General features: G+C 35.6%; 1 protein-coding gene across 5 annotated transcripts in view; it reads left to right on the top strand.

Moving 5' to 3' along the window:
- The window catches only part of LOC119541935 (activating transcription factor 7 interacting protein), a 129,968-nt gene that overhangs the window by 42,911 nt on the left and 66,816 nt on the right, over positions 1–20,241 (top strand). For 3 of the 5 annotated variants that reach the window (XM_037846312.1, XM_037846313.1, XM_037846314.1), the window contains exons 2-5: positions 1,061–2,562; positions 9,239–9,325; positions 10,585–10,730; positions 12,150–12,287. In XM_037846312.1, coding sequence (XP_037702240.1) covers positions 1,068–2,562; positions 9,239–9,325; positions 10,585–10,730; positions 12,150–12,287 — 1,866 coding nt within the window. In that variant the 5' untranslated portion in view covers positions 1,061–1,067. The remainder of the gene's footprint in view (positions 1–1,060; positions 2,563–9,238; positions 9,326–10,584; positions 10,731–12,149; positions 12,288–20,241) is intronic. The other 2 variants (XM_037846315.1, XM_037846316.1) reach the window with 1 other exon arrangement.

The following is a 20,241-nucleotide window of genomic DNA, read 5'->3' as shown; positions in this document are numbered from 1 at the left end:
TCAATTCAGTTGTTAAATACACAGGTTGTTTTCACTTTTTGGTCATCATGACTAATGTTGCTGTGAACTTTTGTGTATGAGTTTTGTGTGGACATATGCTTTTATTTCTCTTGAGTATATACTTAGGAGTAGGAATTGCTAGGTTATGTTTAACATACTGAGGTACTGCCAGACCGTTTTCCAAAGTGGCTGCACTGTTTAACATTTCTACCAGCAATGGAAGAGTGTTCCAGTATCTCCAACTCCTCACCAACAGTTGTTTTTCTCTGTCTTTTTGATTGTAGCCATCTTAGTATGTGTGAAATAGTACCTCATGGTTTTGATTTGCATTTTTCTGATGACTGGTGATGTTGGGCATGTTTTCACGTGCTTATTGGCCCTTTGTTGAAGTGTTTATTCAGATCCTTTGCCATTTTAAAATTGAGTTGTGTTTTTATTATTGAGTTGTAATAATTCATTTTATATTGTGGGTATTAGTAGTAGACCTTTAAAGGATAGATGATTTGCAAATACTTTCTCCCAGTTGTGTGGATTGTGTTTCACTTTCTTGGTAATAATGTCTTATTAAATGTTTACTGTTCTGTTAATCTGAATGTCCCTGGTTGCAAATGAAACCTTTCCTTATACTTTCCTTATTAATTCTCCCTTCTCCCTTTCCTTGTAGCTATTCTTTTCCATACCTCCACTCTTTCATTCTATGCTTTTCTTTTTCTTCATTTTCTTTGTTAATCAAATTGTTAAGCATCTACTTTTTGATGCTCATGTATCTCTTTCAGACTGTGAATCTGATTAGCCTGAGAATGAAAACTAGTCCCTTTTTCCCCTTAATACTTCTTAGTAATTGATCTTCTGGTGTGGAATACACTCATTATGAATTTTCTATTACATAAATTCAGTAAATATGAAAATTAACACATCAAGGATTACGATGTTTTTTATATGTCATTGTAAAATTTCATTAAGTGTTGCTTGCTTCACTTGTGACATCACTTTGCAGTGCATGTGTCATTAAGTGGCTTCTGTTTCATTTATTCAACTCTCTTTCTCTCTCTCTTTAAAGATTCAAAATGGATGGTATAGAAGAACCTCAGAAAAAAGTCTTCAAGGCTCGAAAAACAATGAGAGCGAGTGATCGTCATCAGCTTGAAGCAGTGTACAAGGTCAAAGAAGAGCTATTGAAAACTGACGTCAAGCTGTTAAATGGTAACCATGAAAATGGAGACTTAGACCCAACTTCACCTTTGGATAATATGGATTATATTAAAGACAAGGAAGAGGTGAATGGCATTGAAGAGTTTTGTTTTGACCCTGAAGAAAATAAAACAGAATGGAAAGAAACAACTTGTATCCTAAATGTTAATGTAAAAAACAAGCAGGAAGATGATTTAAATTGTGAACCTTTGTCTCCTAATCTTATAACTTCTGAACCAGCCTCCAAACTGACCTCTGAACCAGGTTCTGGTGATACGGCCTCTGGTAACCCAGTCTCTGGAAGTCTGGCCTCTGGAGATTTAGCTTCTGGATATCTGGCCTCTGGAGTACTAGCCTCCTGTGATCCCATCTCAGGTCATCCAAGCTCAGGTGATTCCACTTCTGGTGATACCATCTCTGGTGATGAGCCCATCTCTGGTGAACCCACCTCCAGTGAACCTGCCTGTGGTGAACCCGCATCCATTGAACCAGCCTCCAGTGAATCAGCTTCTGGTAAACTTAGCTCTAGTGAACCTGCCTTGAGTGAACTCTCCTCCAGTGAATCAGCCTCTGGTGAACTAGGCTCTGGTGAACCAGCCTCTGGTGATCCAGCTTCTGGAGCACTGGCCTCTGATGATCCAGCGTCTGGTGAACTGGCCTCTGGTGAATGCAGTTCTGAACTAGCCATTGACCATACCTTTGTACCAGTTTGTGAACAAGTTCCTGAAACTGACAATACAGAGCCTAATAGCAATAAAGATGATGATTTTTTTGAAAAAAATAGGGACCATGAACAGTTAGACCAGATTCCAAGTAAGGACTCATTTGAAGAGAAAAATAAAAATGACAGTAATATTGATATTAATGAAGAAACTCTAGAAACTGATGATACAATTATTTGTTCAGATCTATCTCCTGAAAATGGAAAGAAGGTAGATGAAGATACTTTGGCTCTTGGAGAAGAGGCTATATCTAGCAGTATGGAAATTGACCAAGGTGAAAAGAATGAAGGTGAAAAATCTGCAGAACTTGCAGAAACTGTTAATGAAAATGTTTTAAAAGATGACAAAAATGAGAATATCTTAGAAAACACAGATTCTATGGAGACAGATGAAATCATTCCTATTTTGGAAAAGCTTGCACCAGCTGAAGATGAACTTACTTGCTTTTCTAAAACTTCTCTCCTTCCAATTGATGAGACAAATCCTGATTTGGAAGAGAAAATGGAAGGCTCATTTGGTTCACCATCTAAACAAGAAAGTAGTGAGAGTTTGCCAAAAGAGGCCTTTTTAGTCCTCTCTGATGAAGAGGATGTTTCTGGTGAAAAAGATGAGTCTGAAGTTATATCACAAAATGAGACGTGCTCTGCAGGTTAGCAGGTTATTTAAATTTTTAAAGATTTTTATTAACTTGAATAAAAATGTAATTGCAGAGTTTTACATTTCTTTCAGTTAGAGAGAAAAAGTTGAAAATGGTGGTGACTAGAAAGATCTCATACTTTGTAACTTTACCAAATTCAGAATTATAAAGTACCTGTTCTGTGAGCAGCATTGTGCTAAAAGGGAGATAAAGTAAGTAGAAAATATGACCCTTGCCCCTTAAGTGGCTTACAGTCTAGGAGTAGGGATAAGATGGAGCAACGTAACAGTTTAGATAAAAATTTTAAGTGCTGATTCTCCAGATGATCTTCTTATAACCCATATCTTTAATTTGGTTGTATTACTTCTTTTCATTAGACCCCTGTTACTCTATATACCTTTATGTGAAAGGTATATAAACTTTATAATTTGTTCAGTGCCTCCATCTCCCATCATTTTATTTTCCCAGAGAAAAAGGAGAGAAGGAGAAAAATCCTACTTTGCTTTCATGATCAAACTCAAACATCATATGAAACCTTTTCAGTTTCCTTGAGACTGTCATGAATACCTTTATGTTCCCATTGTATCACATTTTCTTAGATTTAGAGCTCCAGGGAGGAGTGATCTTTCTATCATCTGGTTACTGGTTTCTTCAAAGGAAAAAAAAAAGGAGGCAGGACTGTATCATAACCACCTTAGGAGGGAGAGATTTTCTCTTATTAAAAGCTGATTATATTTCCAAAAAGCATTCATTGATTCACTACACCTTTGTAGTGGGACAGGCTAACTTCTTCTTGGTTCTGGGGATTCAGAGATAAAATTCAGTACTTGCCCCCAGTATGCGGACAATAATTAGATTACAGGCCATTGAATACAATAAGATGAATACATTGATAATATCTAATTGGTATTTCGGGAATTTTGAGGAGGGTAACTTTATAAGAGCATGAGACATATTCAAGGAGACGCTTGTCTTTCAGTATCTGTGTAACATAGGGCTTAGTGAGGATAATCTCTCTTAATGACAGCCCCATCCTTCTGTTTGCTCATACCAAAATTTGGAGTCATTATTTGTCTCCTCCTGCAATTCATCCAGTCTGTCAGGAAATTCCGTTGGCTTTACCATCAGAACAGGTCTAGAATCCAATCTCTTCTTACCACCTTAACTGCTATCACCCCTACTCTCAGCCTCCAGGCCAGTAAAGTGCTGAGCACATAGTAAGTGCTCATTAAATATTTGTAGAGTGAATGAATGAGTGATAATGTAAGAGTAATGTATCATGAAGCACCTTGTTGGTTAGAATGCTAAAATATTATCATGGCACTTGAAGCACTTGGGAACCATTGAAGGATTTCAAACAGAAGAAAGATATGGTGAAATTTGTATTTTGGAGAGGTAATAGTTAACAGTATTTCTGATGAACTTCGCTCGTTTATTCAGCAAGTATTTATATAGAGATTGGCATTGTGTTAAGAACTTTAAAAAGCCTTATAGCAGTCTGTATAAGACTGTCATAGCAAATTGCAGTTTATAATTTAATGAGTTTATGCACTTTATTACCTTTATGTCAGAATGTTGGGATTGGAGACCATTCCACACAATGCTGTGAAATGCAGAGTGATGAATATTAGTACATCCATATGGCATACTTTGAAAATTCAAAGTTGGGTTTATTTTTGGTTCCTTGTCTTTAGACTTTTATCTGATGTTATTCTGTTAGGAAGATAAGTTTAGGGACAGATTTAATACATTACCTGGCAACTTGTATTTTGTGTGTTTCCCTCCTTTCTGAAGAAAATTTTGTGTATTGTGTGTTTAAGTGTGGCTTATACACTGGTTCTTAGCCTATGTGCTCTTCTCTTTAAATGACAGCAGAATATATTGCATGCTATTTGTGTTGCTGTGCACATGCTTAGGTGATACTTTAATTAGTTTCTTTAATCTTGACTGATTTTTTAATGTGTTCAGAGCACCGAATTGTAAACTGAAGTACTTTAGTCTGTCTCTGTCCTCTAGCTACTAATATTTATGTGCTGTACTAGTAACACATAAGCCTGTCATTTCAGGTACTTCTTTAACTTACTTGTTTTAAATATATATCAGTAAGGATGGGTATGAGCAGCAAAGCAAAAAATGAAAGTTTTCAGGAAATAAATAGAAAAACTTTTACTTCTACAAAAATAGAAGAAAGACCTAAAAAAGCATTACAGATATACCTTAGTAGGCCCTGAGACATTATTGTGTTATACATAGTGCTGTATAATAACCGATACTCATTAAATGAATAAAAGCATAGTCTCTTTAAGAAGACAAGGAAAGTAAAGATTTCTCTCTCTGGGGAAAGTTCAGAAACATTAGAGAAGCTAAACCTATTAGCCATGTCATCCACGTAACAGCCACATTTTTTCTGTCAACCTACATTCTCTCTAGCTGCTATCCTGTCTCCTTCCTTTCTTCCAGAGCCAGTCTTTCAAGTTCTGTTAAAAAAGGTAGCACTTTTTCTTCTCCTCCTATTAACTCTTCAACTTACTGGATTTTATTTCCACCTTACCAGTTACCCTCCTAATTGTTGTCAGTGAGGTGTTATTGGTGCTCATGTTAAATCTAGGGGGATATTTATTTCCTTTGTCTTCTATGATCATTCGTATTTGGATGACTTCTTAGTAATAGTCCTTGAGCCTCTTTCTTTAGCTTTTGAGTTACTTACATTCTCCATCTTTTCCTCTTTCTTGGCCCTTTTCATTCCATTTCTGCTATGTCTCCCTTTACTTACCTTTTTTTTTTTAATTCCTAGTAATAAGATTTTTGAGGAAAAATGTCTGTTTTAGAGTAAATTGGACTTTACATTAAACTCTAGCCTAAGTTCCATCCAGATTATGTATCAGACTTTAAAATATCTTGTAGTGGTTTTTTATCGGTTATTCATTGGATCTTTAAGAAAATAAGGTGAACATTAAAAGAATGTTAGTGAGAATAATTGCATGGTAATAGAACTGAAGGTTTCCCTCTACTTTTGCTTTAGGTTAATAGTGATAGCATTAACATGGTTTAGTCAATGGAAATTTACTGATAATTTGTTGTCACTGTTCACTTGTTTGGCTAAAATTCTGTATTATCTCAACCCGTTTATATTATCTTTTTTATTTGGCTTTTGTGAAACCTCTTAGTCTTTTACATTTGTATGGGAGTTGCAGATTTTTCTTTTCAGAGTTGAGGAAGACCAAAAGTGAAGCAGATTTTGGAAGGGGTATAGGAAGATGGTCAATTTCAAATGACTCTTGTTGCCTAAGTTAGATATATGACTGGATTTCAGGGTGGAGGCCTGAACAGAAAAACAAAATTTAAGAGTAGACATTGGTTGAAGCCCTGTGATTAGTTGAAGATCTGTGATTAGATGAGGTCACTACAGAGTGAACAGAAATAGAGAAATGGTCTACTTAGGGACTGAGCTCTTTGCGTTCCAATGTTTGGAGGTTAGGGCAATAAGGAGGAGCCAGCAAAGGAGATCTAGAAAGAGCAGCTTCTAAGATAGGGAGAAAACTAGGAGGTTGTGGTTCTTAGAAGTCAATTAAAGGGAGTGTTTCAAGGAAGGAATGATTAACCCAGCTGTATTTACTCTTTATCAAATGTTGTGTTAAAGCAAGATGGAAAACATTTAACATCCTGGATCACTGATGACCTTGACAAACCTAGTTTTGGAGAATAGTGGAGTTTAAACCCTGATGGGAATTGGGTTTACGAGACAGTGGTAGGAGAGGAATTGAAGACAATAAAATATAGGCAACTTTTTGTTTGAGTTTCTCCTTTACCCATTTTTCTAATGGATATATTGTCTTCAATTAATGTATAGAAATTTTTTGATTTGTTTTAATTCTTGTGGTGCCAGTAATCTAAGGCAGGGGATTGGCAAACTGGCTGGTGGACCTTGTTTGTGTTTTGCAATAAAGTGTTATAGGAATATTGTCACACCCACTCATTTACATGTCACTTACTGTTTATGGTTGATTTCTGCCACATGGACAGAGTTGAATAGTTGTGACAGAGCAAGTGGCCCATAGACCTAAAATATTTGCTGTTAAAAGTTGGTGAGCAGATTTTGTCCATATTTCCTTGGAATAAAATTCTTTAAGTATGGTTCTGAAAATGGGTTACTCCTTAAAATAAATTCTACCTTTTAATTCTCTACAACATACTTTTTCTGTCTTTAGTTAACATGGAACTTTATTAAAGATGACATTCGTTCAGCATTTAGCTTGTCTAAGCTCTTCCTACAGGTTTTTTTAAGGTTACCAGTATTATAAGATCTGGTATCTGCCCTTAGTGAGCTCACTTTCTATTGTGGTTGAATGGAAAGAATACTACAAATGGAACTGAATATGAGAACATGCCAAATTGTGATGAAGCTGTACCTAGGAAGACTAGAGGAATTATAATCGGAACTCTCTGAATAAAGACAGTCTCTTAAAAAAAAAAAAAAAAAGACGTTCTTATCCTGGAATATTTAGATGAGTTTCAGGACTATTTAGGAGTAGATTCTGAATTATTTTGAAACCACTTGAAATTGTATATAAAAATGTCTGGGTACCATAGGGGACTGGTGGTTTGATGGGTTGAGCCCTCTACCACAGGTTTTACCCTTGGGAAGACGGTTGCTGCAAAGGAGAGGCTTGGCCTCCCTATGGTTGTGCCTAAGAGCCTCCTCCCAAATGCCTCTTTGTTGCTCAGATGTGGCCCTGTCTCTCTGGCTAAGCCAACTTGAAAGGTGAAATCACTGCCCTCCCCCCTATGTGGGATCAGACACCCAGGGGAGTGAATCTCCCTGGCAACGTGGAATATGACTCCCGGGGAGGAATGTAGACCCGGCATCGTAGGACGGAGAACATCTTCTTGACCAAAAGGGGGATGTGAAAGGAAATGAAATAAGCTTCAGTGGCAGAGAGATTCCAAAAGGAGCCGAGAGGTCACTCTGGTGGGCACTCTTATGCACACTTTAGACAACCCTTTTTAGGTTCTAAAGAATTGGGGTAGCTGGTGGTGGATATCTGAAACTATCAAACTACAACCCAGAACCCATGAATCTCGAAGACAGTTGTATAAAAATGTAGCTTATGAGGGGTGACAATGGGATTGGGAAAGCCATAAGTCCACACTCCACTTTGTCTAGTTTATGGATGGATGAGTAGAAAAACAGGGGAAGGAAACAAACAGACAAAGGTACCCAGTGTTCTTTTTTACTTCAATTGCTCTTTTTCACTCTAACTATTATTCTTGTTATTTTTGTGTGTGTGCTAATGAAGGTGTCAGGGATTGATTTGGGTGATGAATGTACCACTATGTAATGGTACTGTGAACAATCGAAAGTACGATTTGTTTTGTATGACTGTGTGGTATGTGAATATATCTCAATAAAATGAAGATTTAAAAAAAAAAAAATGTCTGGGTGTATGGACCTTCATTTATTATTCTGGGCTTGTCAAGGAGGTCTACTTTCAGATTCACATGAGACTTTGTGAGTAAAAAAAATTAAATATAGGGCCTTACTTTTCTTTGTAGAATTTATTAATACCATTTTTCTTATCCCATATTTTTTCCATTACATAAAATTCTAGCATAAATTTTAATTCTGTGTTATTCTAAAATCCCAATGGGTGCTTTAAATGTTGGGAAACCAGTCATATCTTTTAGGCGTATCTCGAAAATGGGAATTGGGTGACAGAAGGAGGTTTTTGAGTTAGATGAAATAAGCTTAATCTAAGCTTGACATATCTGTTTGAGTCCTTGTTTTAAATTCTTTTGGTTATATACCTAGGAGTGGAATTGCTGGGTCATATGGTAATTCTATGATTAACCTTTTGAGGAACCTCCAAATTGTTTTTACAGTGGCTACACCATTTTACATTCCTACCAACAATGTACTAAGGTTCCTATTTTTTCTCATCCTTATCATCACTTGTTATTTTCCGCCTTAAAAAAAAAATAACAACCTTCTAGTGGGTGTGATGTGGTATCTTGTGGTTTTGATTTGCATTTCCCTAATGTCTAATGATACTGAGCAACTTTTTTTGTGTTTATTGGCTACCATGTCTGTATCTTCTTTGGAGAAATGCCAAGCTAAGTCCTTAGTCCATTTTTAAATTGAGTTGTGTGTCTTTTTGTTGTTGTGTTGTAGAGGAGTTCTTTGTATGTTTTAGATATTAAACTTTTACCAGATATATAGTATTCAAATAATTTTTTCCCATTTTGTTGGTTGTCTTTTCACTTTCTTGGTAATGCCCTTTGAGGCATAAATGTTTTTAATTTTGAAAAAGTTTAGTTTATTCTTTTGATTATTGTGCTTTTGGTGTAAAGTCTGAAATTCATTGCTTAATACAAGGCTTAATAAATGGTAATACTAAAAAAACAAAAATGAGCTCACTGAGGGTATCTTCCTATATTTTCTTCTAAGCTTTATTGTTATGGTTTTTACATTTAGGTCATTGATCCATTTTGAGTTAATTTTTGTATTTAGTATGAGGTTTGGTCATTAATTTCTAGCAGTTCATTCTCCCTTTTTATTCCCCAAATTCCACGTTTCAGGACTCTGATTTCATAAAGGAATATTAAGTAAATAGTTACCAGCAGTGAAAATTACAATGAAATGTTATGATTTCCAATGGAAATACTATCTCCTCTTCTATTTTTATTACAGCAGAAGTAGAAAGTAATGAAAAGGATAACAAACCTGAGGAAGAAGAGCAAGTAATACGTGAAGAAGAACAGAGACCTTCTGAGAAAAGTATGCATGTACAAACTGAACGTATTTGAAAAATAATAACAGTTCATTGTTTCTGGTTTTAAGGCCATGGAATATACCTTTCTTTCCATGAGAAGATTGTAAAATATTGCAATTTAAGTGAATCATAATTAACTAATTTTGTTGGTGGCTAACTTAGGGATCTTTCAGAGTATTCTTTATTTCATATACTTGAGTTTTCTATTTACTTAAAATTTTTCATTGTTCCATAAGAAAGATTTAAGCTTAATAGTAATTTACTATCTTAGTACTATGAAAGAAATTGCTTTAATCTATATTTTGGGCATGGATCTATAAGATTTTTGTCTAGGATGATGTAACTGAATAGAAGTATGTGTTTCAGTCAGTTTAGGTTCTTAAAGTTCACAGGTTGGAGAAATGATGGAACCGACTGCCATTAGATTTATAGAAAAGACCCCTGGACTAGAAGTTAGGAAACCTGGGTTCTGTAAGTCTCCATCATGCTTTTCTCCGTTGATGACCCATGAGTGAGTTACAAGAGAAGTACTAGAGTGGAACTGGATTTAAAAGTAGGCACATTGGTACATGTGAGATGAAGTGGATCAGGTGTGATCAGATAGGACATTTGTCTTTAAAAGTTGTGGAGCTTTTAGTATTTTTATTTTAAGGTGTTGAAACAAGAATAAGATAAAATTTGGTTATGATCTCATGAATTGTTACCGTTACTTGAAATAGAAATTTTATGTGAATATCTTTGAATGTCTATTCTTAATCAAATGTACCTTTAAAATTCATTAGGATATGTTAAGAATTACTGTTACTATGTTATTTTCCTAAGCCTGATGATTAAGTAGGAATTTTTTCCTATATTTACAGATGACAAAGAAGTAAATAATTAAGGCTATACACAGTTACTGGAAATCTGTGACCTGAGAATGAATACTGTATTTTGTCAGAGGATTCATGTGCACTTTGAAGTTTATCATAATTAACGAATATGAGATGAACAAGATTATTTCATATTGCCTAGCAATTGTATGAAGTTCTCCATGTTAATATAAAGGTTTCAAGGAAAGAGTGTTAGGAAGTTCTTATTCATCATGTTGAAAATCATTTCAAGTTTAAAACTAAAAACTATGTACCCACTTTTCTTAACGCAAAAAAAAATGATTGTGAATGCTATTGTGATAAAAACTTTTTGCTGAGGATAGAGGTCTTTAGTCAAAATTGAAGTCTTTAGTCAAAACATATGATTAATAGTTAATGCTTTTTGTTCTCAGATGAATTTTGCAGAAGAAAACGTTCTAAGTCAGAGGACATGGACAACATACAGTCCAAACGCCGTCGATATATGGAAGAAGAATATGAGGCAGAATTTCAAGTAAAGATTACAGCCAAAGGAGATATTAACCAAAAGCTACAAAAGGTGTTATTGATTATAAATTAAAAGCCATATTAAATAAAAAGCTACCACACTTTTTCTTGTAGGTCCTTCACATTATTGTGTATTTCACTGATATATTCATATTTATTGTAGAGAGAACTTGAAGAAAGTGGTTGGGCTTATGAAGTCTATTATTATCCTTTATAATTTAATTTTAAAATTCCTCCTGACTTTTATTTTTCCATAGTTTTTTTTGGGAGATGATAGTGATTATCAAAATTGAAGGGAAATACGACTTCCTTCTCTATTTGCTTTAGTAATAAAAATAAATATCTGTTTTAAGTTTTTCTCCTTTTTCCTATACTGAATTTTCTGTGATGAAAAAGAAACGTTAAAGTCTTGTATATTAACATTTTAATCTTTATAATAAGCTTTTTCATGATTGTAAATCTGTACACTCTAAAATCTTTGTTTCATTACTTATTATTAGTAAGTTAGGGTCAAGGCTTTAGAAAGAGTAGGGAAAGGGAATATTTAAAGTGCAGACTTTGGACATTTTCCCCTATATCTGTTAGATAAATAATGAAAATACACAGTTTTCATGTATTTTTTTGTGTTCACAAACATTTAAAGTAAACACCTCTTGTAGAGAGAACTATGAAACTCACAGAAGTGAAATTAAATTTTGAAGATTTTATGTATTTAATGAGTTTATAAGTAATCTAGGTTTTAGACCAATGTTCTTCCACTGAAGATACATTACAAATACCATTACTGTAAAAAGGAATAATGAGGCAATAAAACAGTAGCTTCCCCTCCAGTTTCTTTTTATTTTCATTTGTTTATCCCAGTTTTCTTTTTATGAAGGTAGATATGTGAAAGAACTTTGAAAACTTTTATGTACACTGAGGGTGTGCTCCTTTGGAACAGTGTTATTCAAGTCTGATTGATGGGGATACACCAATCTCCTATTTGTGGTGGGTCTTTGATGAAACAATGTTGAAATTTAAAGTAGGCATTTAGAAATATTTTAAAGAAATTTGATATTGCTGCAACATTCTTAGTGTTTTTCACAAAAATGTCAATCTTCAACTGATTAGAAATTTTAAAAACCATTCCTTTCCTTTAACCAATTTCCTTTCAATGGATTGAAAATGACTTCCATAAAGCATGCGCCCTAGAGAATAAGGGAAGAAAATATTAAAACTTCTACTACAAATTATTTTTAAAATTTAACCCTCTGGGAATTGTCCACATTTCGAATATTTTACCATCTTGAGGTAGGTGTTTTATATGTAAAAACCGATGATATCAGCAGGTAGCATTATATTTTGAATGCTGGTAGGTTTCCTTCATTCAATGAGTTACTACATTATTATCTTACTAGTAAAGAATATATATAGTTTGCTGCATGCTGAAATGCCTTCATTGATAGTAACAAAGGAATATATATTTCTTTAGGTTGTACAGTGGTTGCTGGAAGAAAAATTGTGTGCACTACAGTGTGCTGTATTTGACAAGACTTTGGCAGACTTAAAAACACGAGTGGAGAAGATTGAATGTAACAAGAGGCATAAAACAGTTCTTACAGAACTACAGGTTTGTACCCTGACTTGAATTGTATACTCCAGTTAAAAGTTGAATTGCATAAAAATGTGTCACCATTTTTATAAACTTATTTTTTTTGGGGGGCGGATACATTTTCCAAGTTGACTATAACAGTTTAAATTCGAAAGTTTAGAAGTAGAAGGAGCCTCAGAAATTACCTTAGTGTTTCTTTAATTTTTATTAGAGAAATTATGGATTTCAGAACGATTATGCATAAAGTACAGGATTCCCACCACCTCACCACCAACTCCTTGCATTGGTGTGGAAAATTTGTTACAAATTGATGATAGCACTTATTTTTCTTTAATGCAGTTTTGTTGATATACATTGAGACACAGCATGCAAACCACCTGAAGTATATTCTTAATGGCTCACAATATCAGCACATTTTTTTTTTTAATTTTTTTTATCTTCATTTTATTGCGATATATTCACATACCACACAGTCATACAAAACAAATCGTACATTCGATTGTTCACAGTACCATTACATAGTTGTACATTCATCACCTAAATCAATCCCTGACACCTTCATTAGCACACACACTAAAATAACAAGAATAATAATTAGAGTGAAAAAGAGCAATTGAAGTAAAAAAGAACACTGGGTACCTTTGTCTGTTTGTTTCCTTCCCCTATTTTTCTACTCATCCATCCATAAACTAGACAAAGTGGAGTGTGGTCCTTATGGCATTTGTTTCACCCCAGGAGACTTTCCTTTTCTCTGTTCATTCTCTGGGAATTTTGATCTGTTCTGTGTGGTTTTATGAAGAATCCTAACCAGATCCTATGGTTTATTTAAATTCTTTCCCTCATCCACTGTCCCATTTTCCTTACACTTTTCAAATCTGTGAACCTCCTGAATTATAGCAGTTCAGCTTAAACACCCTCTTTTTTTTCCTCACTGAGGCTTTTCTGCCCCCAGTTTCTTCCTTGTTAATGTATTCACCAAGGGTAGCTAGATGGAGTCAATCCAGAAAGGTGGTTCACTCCAGAAAAGTCTGTTTTAGGTTTAGGTGGTCCAGACAACTGAAACTGGATTGAGTGAGGGTGCCACTTGCCAGCTGTTCTACAATGGTCTCTCTTATTTTCCCTACCTGGGGGCCTTTGTGTATGCAGCATTCCTTAGTGACTTGTTTTCTACTGTTGGTCTCTGTGGACTTACGTCTCTGTGCCTGGATATGCATGGGGTTCTGACTTACTACTGTAAGTGGCTCAGTAGTCTGTGTCCACTGTGGGAGGAACATTTGCTGCTGCCTCTGAGTGACTCCCCAGTGCATGGGACCAAGTGATGGGGAGGGGAATGGACTGGCAGGTCCAGGATGGAAATTTCCTTCCTGATAGTTTTCTTTTTTTCTTTTTTTGATTCAGCATTTGTGGAGTCCTTCCCTGTCTGTACCATCTTCCAGAGTTCTAAGCAAGTGGGATTTGTCCTTTTATTCACTGAGTCTCTGGGGAGAGAAATATCTATTCAAGTCCTTTGCCCATTTTTAAGTTGGATTGTCTTTTTGCTGTTGAATTGTGTTCTTTATATCTTAGTTCTTTGTATCTTTATATCTAGTTTATAAAGGACCACTGTAGGATATATGATATGCAGATATTTTCTTCCATGTGTGGGTTAACTTTTCACTTTTTTTTGTAGTGTTCTTTGATGTGCAAAAGTTTTAAATTTTGATGACGTTCTATTTATCTACTTTTTCTCTTGTTGCTTATGATTTTTGTGTCATTTCTAAGACTCCCATTTATAAATCCAAGGTTAAAAAGATTTAGCTCTGTGTTCTAAGAATTTCAAGGTTTTAGCTCTTACATTTCGGTTTTTGATACATTTTGAAATAATTTTTGTATGTTGTATGATACGGGGTTACACCTCCTCCTTTCTGCATGTGGATATCTACTTGTCCCAGTAGCTTTTAATGAGGATAGTATTCTTTCCTCCATTTAATGATCTTGACATTCTTGTCAAAATCAGTTGACCTTACATGTATGCATTTATTTCTAGACTCCTAATTTTATTTCATTGATCTATATGTCCATTCTTATGCCAGTTTTGATTTCTGTAAAAAAAGGTCTTTGGAATTTTGGTAGAGTTTGTCTTCAATCTGTATATTTTCTTGTGTGTTTTCCCCATATTAACAATATTGAATCTTCTGATCAGTGAACAAGAGTGTATTCAGTTTTTTTCAGCAGTGTTTTGTAATTTTCAGTGTATAACTCTTTAGCTGCCTTGTTTCTTTTTCTTATGCATTTTAGTTTATTCCTCAGTGGTTACCCTGGGGAACCCAATTAACATATTAATTTTATAAAAAGTTTGAATTAATGCCATCTTCTTTTCAGTTAATATAGAAAAACTTTGCTCCTCTACAGTTCCATCCTCTCTTTCTGTTGTTATTGTCACACTTTCATCTGTATGCAGTTGTGTGCATAGTAACATTACTTTATGATCAAATTCATGTGAAAAAAAGTCAAGGGCAGTGTTCCAGTTTGCTAATACTGCCTTTATGTAAAATACAAGAAATAGATTGGCTTTTTTTCAAAAAATTCGGTTTAATTGAGATATATTGACATATTGTGCAGTCATACAAACCAAACATTCAGTTGTTCACAGTACCATTATATAGTTGTGCATTCATCACCAAAATTAATTTTTGAACATTTTCATTACCACACACACACAAATAATAATAAAAATTACAGTGAAAAAGAACAATTAAAGTGAAAAAGAACATGGACTGGGAGCCTTTTTTTTTTGCCCCATTTTTCTACTTATCCATCCATACACTGGACAGAGGGGAGTGTTGTCCATATGGCTTTCCCAATCACATTGTCACCCTCATAAGCTACATTTTTATACAATTGGCTTCAGGATTCAAGGGTTCCGGGTTGTAGTTTGATAGTTTCAGGTATTTACTGCTAGCTATTCGAATTCATTAGAACCTAAAAAGGGTTGTCTAAAGTGTGCATAAGAGTGCCCACCAGAGTGACCTCTCGGCTCCTTTTGGAATCTCTCTGCCACCGAAGCTTTTTTTATTTCCTTTCACATCCCCCTTTTGTTCAAGAAGATGTCCTCCATTCCACGATTCTGAGTCTAGATTCCTCCCTAGGAGTCATATTCCGCGTTGCCAGGGAGATTTACTCCCCTGGGTGTCAGATCCCACATAGAGGGGAGGGCAGTGATTTCACCTTTCAAGTTGGCTTAGTTAGAGAGAGAGGGCCACATCTGAGCAACGAAGAGGCATTCAGGAGGAGACTCTTAGGGACAGTTATGGGCAGGCCTAGCCTCTGCTTTGCAGCAACAGTCTTCTCAAGGGCAAGTCCTGCGGCAGAGGGCTCAGCCCATCACACCACCAGTTCCCTGTGTCTGTGAGCACATCAGCATAAAGGGGGTTTATTTGGATACAAATTTACGTTCCTAAGGCCATAAAGTGTCCAAACTAAGGCATCAACAAGAAGATAGCTTCAGTGAAGACTGGTTGATGGCATCTGGAACACCTCTGTCAGCTGGGAAGGCATGTGGCTGGTGTTTGCACTTCTCCAGGGCAAACTCTGGGTTCCATCTCTTAGCTTAGCATCTCCACATGTCCTTCTTTCCACAACTCCAAGCATCTCCAAGCATCAGCCAGCATCTCAGTCTCTCCAAAGGTCTCTTAGCTGTTCAGAGCTCCTTCTATTTGTGAGCTCTTTTGTAGGACTCCGCTGATTTAAATTGTTTAATCAAAGGTCTCACCCATAGTTGATTGAGTCACATCTCCGTAGAAACAATCAAAAGATTGATGTCTGCCCTCACAAGATTGTATTAAAGAATATGGCTTTCTGGGGGACATAATATATCCAGACTGGCACAGGCAATAACAAAACATATGCAATATTGCTGGCTTTTACATTTACCTGTGTAGCTTCCTTTACTATTGTTCTTTATTGCTTCATGTTGCTTCTAGTCATGTTCTAGTGCTCTTTCATTCCAGCCTGGACTACTCCCTTCAGCATTTCTTGTAGGGCATATATACCGTTGAAAAACTTCCTTTTTGTTTATGTGGGAATGTCTTACTTTCTCCATTTTTGAATGATGGTTTTGCTAGATATAACATTATTGGTTCGCAGTTTTTTCTTTCAGTATTTCAAGTATGCTATTTTACTGTCTTCTGGCTTTCATGGTTTCTGAAGAGAATTCAGCTGGTAATCCTTTTTTTGATCCCTTGTGATATGACGAGTTGGTTTTCTTCTGTTTTCCAGCTTCTGTCTGTCTTTTGACAGATTGATTATAATGTGTCTGAGTATGGCTCTCTTTGATGTTATCTTGCTTCATGTTTGTTGAGTTTCCCAGAAGCGTGGATTCGTATCTTTCATGAAATTGGGCAAGTTTTCAGCCATTATTTCTCCTAATATTCTTTCCCTCTCTTTTTCTCTCTTCTTTCTATGACACTCACATCATGCATATGTCATTATATTTGATAGTGCCACACACTTCTCTTTTGCTCTGTTCTTTTTTCTTCATTATTTTTCTGCTTCTCAGGTTGGAAAATCTAAATTCACATATCTTCAAGTTCACGGATTGTGTCTTCTGCTTGCTCAAATCTTCTGAACCCCCTTAGTGATGTTTTCATTTCAGTCATTGTACTTTTCTTTCCCAGAATTTCTATTTGGTTCCTCTTTATAATTTCTAACTTTTTATTGGTATTCCAAACTTGGTCATACGTTTTTCTCCTGCTTTCCTTTATTCCTTTGTCCATTGATTGTTTTTGTTCTTTGAGCATATTTAAAATGGTTCATTTAAAGTCCTGTATAGTAAATTCAATGCCTTGCTTTCCTCATGATCATGAGCAATGTTTATTAATTTATTTTTTCCTATGAATAGACCATACTTTCTTTGGATGCATCTTAATTTTTGTTGTGAAACGGAACATTTTGAATATTCTAATATGGTAAATCTGGAAATCAGATTCTTTTTCTTCCCTGGTGTTTGTTGTTGCTGTGTATTATGCAGTTAGTTGTTTAGTTGTTTAGTGACTTCTCTAAACTATTTTTGTAAAATGGTATTCTTTTTCCCGTGTGATCGCTGTAGTCTGTGTTCCATTAGTGTAGTGATCAGCTGTTGTTTTGATAGTTAACATTAAACTCTTGGATCCAGAAAAGAAAAAGGAGGAAGGAAGAAAAAAGGAGAAAAAAAACTTTCCACACTTGCAGATTGGTTCTTTTGGGACACTCTTTCAGTGTTTATTCAGACCATTTACAACTCTCCCTTTGCCTTCACTTCCTGCTTTGGCGGAACCAAAGGTGAAAGCTTAAGGTCTTTGTTCTGGTTTTCTAATGCTGCTATTATGCAAAATATGAGAAATGGATTGGCTTTTATGAAGGGGGTTTATTTGGTTACAAAGTTACAGTCTTAAGGCCATAAACTGTCCAAGGTAAGGCATCAACAGTAGGGTACCTTTACTGGAGACACGCCATTGGCATCTAGAAAACCTCTGTTTGGGAAGGCACGTGGCTGGCATCTGCTTGCTTTCAAAATGGTGTTCTCCAAAATACCAGCTTTCAGTGGCCATCTTCAAAATGTCTCTTAACTGCAGCAGTAAGTTCCTTCTGTCTGTCACCTGTTTTATATGGCTCCAGTGATTTAATTAAGACCCATCCTGAATGGGTGGGGTGAAATTTTCTGATTAAAGGTCTAGCCCACAGTTGACTGAGTCACATCTCCATGGAAATGATCAAAGAATTCCAACCTAATCAACACTAATATGTCTGCCCCCACAAGATTGCATCAAAGTACATGGTGTTTTGGGGGACATAATATACCCAAACCAGCACAGTCTTCTTAGGTCTTTCCTGAGCACATATTCTGCCCTCAGTAGGCACAGGCCTTCTAGATTCCCTCATATACACAGGATCTTTTTAAAGCCCTTACTCTCCTATTTATGTCTTTTTCCAACATTTTCTTTGCCACATCTTCTGGATGTTTATTGCTTGTGTAGGCTGTTGTACCTTTCCCCAGTGTGCTGTAGCCAAATTTTGCATCTTTAAATGCTTTCAGTAAAATTTGCCTGAGAAGCCTCATCAGCTTTGGGAATGGTCAGAATTGGAAGAAACAAAAGCAAGCCTTTTTGCTGGTCCTAGAGAGAGCTGCCAGACAGGTTGAAACCCACAACCATAATTCTCTGACGATAAGGTCCATATTGTTCCCTTTGGGACATGTACAGTTGTGTGTACTGCCATTCCCACAGCTGTTGCTGGTCTAGCATGTAAGGGGTGATAGATGAGTAATTTAAAATGGCATAGCACTCTCTTACCACAAGCAATGGCTTCTTTTTTCACCACGGCTTCACCTGTGGTTGTATTAAGTTTTTGACTAATCTTTAGAGTTCTACAAAGGTTTATTCTATTTTTTTCTTCCAAAAGTGAATTACCATACTTTTTATTATTCATGCTTCTACTTCCCTCTGTTGGCATGAATGATTGCATTGACAACAGTTTTAATTTTTAGAATTCTACTTCCCAATGTTTTGCTAATTTCTAAAGCTGTTTCTCTTTATTAGTTTTCTTTAATATTTTTTAATGCAAATTGCGATATATTCACACGTCATATAATCCATCCATAGTATACAGTAACTCACAGTATCATCACATAGTTGTACAGTCATCGCCACAATCAATTTTCCAACTTTTCATCACCCCCAAAAGAAAAATAAAATACAGACATTAAAAAGAGAACCCCAAACACCCCATACTCCTTTTCCCCCGTATTGTTGACCCCTAATATTGGAGTGGTACATTTGTTACAGTTGATGAAAGAATATTAAGCTATTACTTTTAATTATAGTCTGTAATTTGCAGTAGGTACATTTGTTCCCATATATCTCTTTATAGTTAACTCCATGTAAAAACATCATGCGTTTGTTCTGGTTCATGAAAGAACTTACTTATATTTGTAATGTTAGTCACAGACAACATCTACCAGAAGGTTCACTGTTACACATTCCCACATTTTAACCTCTAGCTCTCTGTCTGGTGAAATACGTAATTCTAACCAACCCTTTTCAACCACATTCACAGACAGTTCAGCACTCTTATTTATAATGCCAGTAATGTGCTATTGTCACCTATATTCAAAATTCTGTACATAGTAGGGAACAACTCTATTCTCTAGCCTCATTCTTTTTTAATTTGGGGTTTTTGTCTTTTTGACTTTGTCAGTCTAGCTAAGGATCTGTCCATCTTGTTGGTCTTCTCAAAGAACCAACTTTGGGTTTTATTTATTCTCTCTATTGATTTTTGTTCTCATCTCATTTGTTTCTGCTTTAATCTTTGTTATTTCTTTTCTTCTACTTGTCTAGCCTCATTCTATCTCTTGTTAAGCTATATTATGACTATGAGTTTACATATTATGATTTTATGACTGTGAGTTTACATATTATAACTAGTTTTTATAGTGAAATCATATAGTATTTTTCCTTTTGTGTCTGACTTATTTCACTCCACATTATGTCCTCAAAGTTTGTCCATGTTGTCATGTGCTTCAGAATTTTGTTCCTTCTTAACTGCTGGGTAATATTCCATTGTGTGTATATACTATAGTTTGTTTATGGATTCATTGGTTGATGAACAATTGAGTTGTTTCCATCTTTTGGCAATTGTGAATAACGCTGCTGTGAACATTGGTCTGCAAGTCTCTGTGTCCCTGCTTTCAGATGTTCTGGGTGTAACACAAATAGCAGGAATGCCCAGTTGTAGGGCAGCTTTATATTTATTTTGCTGAGGAACTGCCAGACTGTCTTCCACAGCAGCCATACCATTTTACAATCCCACCAGCAATGAATAAGTGTTCTTATTTCTCCACGTCCTCTCCAACACTTTGTTTCCTGTTTGTTTAATGGCGACCATGCTAATGGGTGTGAGATGATATCTCCCCATGGTTTTGTTTTGCATACAACTGTATGCCAACAAACTAGACAAC

This window comes from Choloepus didactylus, chromosome 8 (assembly GCF_015220235.1).
Source record: "Choloepus didactylus isolate mChoDid1 chromosome 8, mChoDid1.pri, whole genome shotgun sequence".
Taxonomy (NCBI): Eukaryota; Metazoa; Chordata; class Mammalia; order Pilosa; family Megalonychidae; genus Choloepus; species Choloepus didactylus.
Note: the sequence above shows the minus strand (reverse complement) of the source record. Positions and strands in the feature narration are given on the sequence as shown.